This window comes from Achroia grisella, unplaced genomic scaffold (genome assembly GCF_030625045.1).
Source record: "Achroia grisella isolate CSIRO2021 unplaced genomic scaffold, CSIRO_AGI_Agris_v1 utg1422, whole genome shotgun sequence".
NCBI classification, from domain to species: domain Eukaryota; kingdom Metazoa; phylum Arthropoda; class Insecta; order Lepidoptera; family Pyralidae; genus Achroia; species Achroia grisella.
In genome coordinates this window covers 345,123-350,347 of record NW_026712631.1, presented here as the reverse complement: position 1 = coordinate 350,347, position 5,225 = coordinate 345,123, and the positions used below count along the sequence as shown (strand labels likewise).

General features: G+C 34.9%; 1 protein-coding gene across 1 annotated transcript; it reads right to left on the bottom strand.

Moving 5' to 3' along the window:
* Nucleotides 1-493: 493 nt before the first annotated feature.
* LOC131855468 (uncharacterized) lies at nucleotides 494-2,196 on the bottom strand (the record flags this gene model as incomplete). The annotated part of the gene is made up of 2 exons (XM_059206744.1): nucleotides 1,639-2,196; nucleotides 494-1,441 (listed from the first exon to the last, which is right to left on the bottom strand). Coding segments are annotated over exons 1-2 (1,506 nt in total), but the record flags the coding sequence as incomplete, so codon positions are not given.
* Between the last annotated feature and the right edge of the window lie 3,029 nt (nucleotides 2,197-5,225).

Here is a 5,225-nt window from a genome sequence, read left to right as displayed (position 1 = left end):
ACTTAAATTTTATTTCCCCCGATGTTACCTGTGGGTATGCATTACAACTTTCTTCATTCTTTTAAGAGATTCTACCAAAACTTTCATATTTTATATATGGGATTTCAAGGGTGAGGAGGGACATTATATCTTCGAATGAAGCGTATTCATATAATACTGATCGAATTTCACTTGTGAAGTTCGTTTGATCATGTATTATATTTTATCGCTTCATTCTCGATATAATAAACAATGTAGATATTCAGAGATGTAAGTTTTGGTATTATTGTTCCATTTGAACTTAAAAATAAACAATGTCAGTATAAGTATGAATCAGTTATTTATTTTCTTTATTGAAAATACACAAACTTAACAATCATCTCGATTTTACAAATCAGACCTAATTTTAAATTCCTATACATTATGTACTTTGTATCCACTAACAAAATTAATATAATTAATTTTTATTTGTTCTAATACAAACAGACTTTGCAAAGTTTTCTTCGTCGATTACCTGGCGATGATAAAACTTTGAAAATGTCGTTGACGACCTAGACCAGCCTGCTGTCTTTCGGATAGTCTCCACAGAGACACCTGCAGCCTTAGCGGCGGATGTGGACGCGTGTCGCGTGCTGTGTGCGTTAAATGTTGACACGTCTATTCCGCTACTAGCCAGGATCTGTTTGATCCAGCGGCTGATGGTTTGTGATGTTGCTGGTCTATGTGGAACTCTAAATGTCAGAAGCAGGTTATGACATCCCTCACTTCTTAGATTTTTTGTCATAGTCAAATAATCTACCAACGTTGTAGCGGGACATATATTGATATTTTCTATAAAATATGGTAAATAAAGAACGGGTTGCTCACGTCCTGCTGCTGATGTTTTTATGTTTTCAGAAATTATAATTTTGACACCTTCTTGACTTATTTTGATGTTATCTATTTTAATCAAAGAAAAGGTTTGTACTCTGTGAGCTGTACATAGGGCTAACAATATTACTAACTTTTTAGTTAATTTTTCTATGCTAAGAGTATTATTAGGAAACCAGTCTGTTATAAAATTTAAAACTATTTGTGGATCCCACGTGTGACAGTATTTGGGAACTGTAGGTCGTAATTTATATGCTCCTTTAAGGAGCCGCTTTATAGATTCTTGAGAACCAATATTATCACCTAAAAGAAGTGATAACGCCGACCTATGACTATTTAGCGATCCATATGATGCATTTTTATTAAATTGTTCAGTTAGGAACAGTAAAACTGTTGTTACAGACGTACAATAGGGTTCAAAATTATTCATTTCACAAAACTTCCACCACAATTTATATGTAATTTCGTATTGACGCAAAGTATTTCTAGAAACAGATGCCAATATTAAGTTTAACGCTAATGCTGGTGATCCTCTTTTCGTGAACGCGACCCTGAGAGCGTTGCTGCTGCCAGGATAGGATGACGTAGGGTCCTGGAATAGGGTAAAATATAATCAATATTTGGATAAAGATATACAATATCGGAAACAATAAGATTTTGTAAAAGTGGGAACCAAGGTTGCGCTGGCCAAAGTGGAAAAACAAATATACCTTCTGCATTATCATTAATTATTTTTTGCAAACATCTTAAAATTATTGACATGGGTGGAAATATATATATAAACCAAACATTCCAATTGAGAGTAAATGAATCTATAGCGAATGCTTCGGGGTCGCGTTTCCATGAGACATATAGCTCACATTTGGCATTGGTGCGAGTGGCGAAGAGATCAATATCCGGTTTACCTAACTTACGTGTAACTTTTTGAAAGCCTGATAGAGTGAGTTCCCATTCAGTGTCTGGATTGATTCTACGAGATTCTTGATCTGCTTCGACATTATCTTTTGTGTTAATATAAGATGCATGTAGCCAAATCTTCTTTCCTTCGCACCATTGCCAAATTGTTTTTGTGAGACTATTTAAATGAGGATACTGAATTCCTCCCATGCGATTTATGTAACTAATTGCTGTGGTATTGTCAATGCGTAATAATATGGTACAATTAGACTTGTCATTGGCAAAGCATTTTACTCCGAAAAATGCTGCAAGTAACTCCAAGTAATTAATATGGAAGTTTTGTTCACGTAACTTCCATTTCCCATTGGCTCGAATATTGTTCGCGTAAGCGCCCCAACCACTACGAGAAGCATCGGTAAAGATTTCGATATCAAAATTTAAGGATTTCATTGGAGAGTTAGCAGTTAGTGTGGATTGCAACCACCATCTTAAATCTGGTAAAACATTGTTTGAAAATTTTACTTTAGTATTATATGAAATATACTTTTTAAGATTTGTAAATTTTTCACGTTCTAAAAGCTTAGTATAGAGCCAGCCATATCGGACTGCTGGGCATGCTGATATAAGGACGCCTATTAGGTGAGCGTAATCTCTAAGAGGGCGTCTAGGTAACAAAGAATACTTCTGTACTAAGTTTATTATTTTATGCCGTTTTTCATCTGTCAGTGAAAGTGTCATATTTATAGAGTCATATATAAATCCCAAAAATTTACACTGCTGTCGTGGTTGGAGACAACTTTTGTTGTAATTAACTACAAACCCTAAACATTCTAATAAATTTAATGATTCTTTAACATTTGTTAGGCACTCTTCATAGGTTTTTCCTATACATAACATATCATCTAAGTATATAATAGATGTGAATCCTTTTTTCCTCAAAAACAACAACCTCTTTCATTAATTTTGTAAACGTCCTAGGCGCCACGGATAATCCATATGGCATAGCATTGAATTCATACGTAATATTTATTGCGTCGTCATTTTTAAAATGGAATCTTAAGTATTTGCGATCTGAGGGTAAAATTGGAACAGTTAAATATGCTTCCTTTAAATCTATAGTGGCCATGTAACCACCTTCTGGTATTAATTTAGAAGCTGTGCGAAAATCCTCCATTTTAAAATGCAAGTTTTGAACAAATTTATTGAAGGATTTGAGATTTAGTATAAATCTATATTCCCCATTGGGCTTTGATACAAGAAAAATTTTTGAAATAAATTGATCCCTTTCAGGTAAACATTTTGATATCGCACCTAAATCGAGTAGATTTTGAATTATTTTTCTCATATTACAAAAGTCTGAAGGCGACAAATTATTTTCGGGTACATGGTACTGTATTACTTGTTCTTCCAATGGAATGGGAAAACCAAATTTAATCCAATTCAATACTACTGGATTACTAGTAATTTTAGTCCAACAAAAATAACGATAATATAATCTACCAGCATGTACCTGAGTTATTGACGCGTTGGGGCACGTTGTTTGTAACTCGTCGGCCTCGACAGGTTGTGGTTCGATGTCGTACGGCGTGCTGCAGAGTTCGTTCTGTGTGCTGTTCCTCGCCCCCCCCTGCTCGACTGCTGGAAGCGAGGAGGGCCCGTCCAGTTTCCCTGAAAACGTGACCGTGTCGACGTTTGATATTGGGATGTAGAAGCAGTGTGGTTTTTGTAGGTAGACATTGTCTTTTTAATTTGCATTCCTTGTTTTTCAATAGTCTTAGACGCCTTAATTCTGTCAGCTAGATTTATACCGAAGAGAAATTCATCGCTCTCCACTTCCTGGACAACGCCAAGGAATGATTTGTCTAGTCCGGGAGTTATCGCTTTAATTCTACACTGCGTTTTAGATTGATGCAAATCAGTTAGAATGCGGCAAGCATCTGATAAAATTTTTATGGATTGTATTTTATTTTGTTTGTCTTCACTACTTAGGAGAATTCCCATTGCTTTACTAATGGCTGTTATACCAAGTCCTAATTGTCGCTGTCCCGATTCGATTCTTTTATCCCTAGCTCTTGCTGGATCGCTGATAGCAGCAGTAATTTCAGGATTTAAAGTAGGGGCTCGTAATTGTTTACAATTACCCGGTACTACGTAATCTTTAATCAGTTTATCCTTACTTTCTTTTGTTAATCCTTTCCGTAAAATAGGAAGCCATCTTTGTGTTAAATCGGGATGTATATTTTCGCCATAGACAGGAACATCTTCACCTGGCTCTCCTAGAGCAGATAATAATTCAGGATCTAATTCTGACAATTTTTCACTGGATTGAGGTACATTTTGGGAAACCGTTAACGTTTCTTCAGGTTCTATCCCAGCATCACAATGTTCATCTAATATGATATTGTCGGTAGATGTTAATAAATTTTTGTCTGTAAAAATATTTTTATTTTTATTTTTAACGGGTAGGTTTTACGATTGGTTAAAACTTAGTGAAGTGAAAATTATTGACTATCGTGTTGACTCTTGGTCAACCTCCAAGCATTAAATTGCTTTCGTATTAACTCTCGGTTAACCTCCAAGCAATGAATTACCTTCGTGTTAACTCACGGTTAACCCCCAGGTTAATTTATAAATTATAAGATTTTACCATTTACAGACAGGCCCAATAAAATAGTTGTTATCTTAACAAAAGTACATACCTGAATCATGTTCAGAATCCGAAGATGAATAAACGATTACTCGGCGACGTTTCTTCGACTTGTCTTCTAATTTCTTTATTTTAGCATTATAATATTTTATTTTCTCCTCAGCACTACGTTTAGACATTATCAATTAATTTAATTTTAATAACTGAGAGGTCTGCGTGCGTTCGTTGCCTCGCACGGAAAAAGAATGAAGAAAGTTGTAGTGCATACCCACAGGTAACATCGGGGGAAATAAAATTTAAGTCAATTGACTTACTAATTACGTGCGAAGTTGCCTTGTAGGCTAAAAGGACTACATTGTTTATTATATCGAGAATGAAGCGATAAAATATAATTAACATTATATACTTTTATTTTAGAAAAACTCTTTAATTTTAGAAAAATAAAGTTAATATTCACGCAATTCGTTGCGAGTACAGTTAGTCATAAATCCTTATTAATATAAATGCGAAAGCAATTCTGTCTGTCTGTCTGCCTATCTCGCTTTCCCGCTAAAACTACTGCATCGATTTAAATAAAATTTGGTATACAGATAGTCGAAACCCTGAGAAAAGACATAGGCTATTTTAATGCACAAATAGGCTACTTTTTAATGCAAAAAAAGGGTTGTAAGGGGTTGAAAGGGAGATGAAACGAAAAGAGTTGAAGTAGAAGGTTGAAACTTATTTTTTAAGCTTATGACTCTCAATGTGACATTCAAAATTTTACTCTTAAGGGGGTAAAATAAAATAGGGGATGAAATGGAGATTCCTCATCCGTCCTCTATTCCTTGTG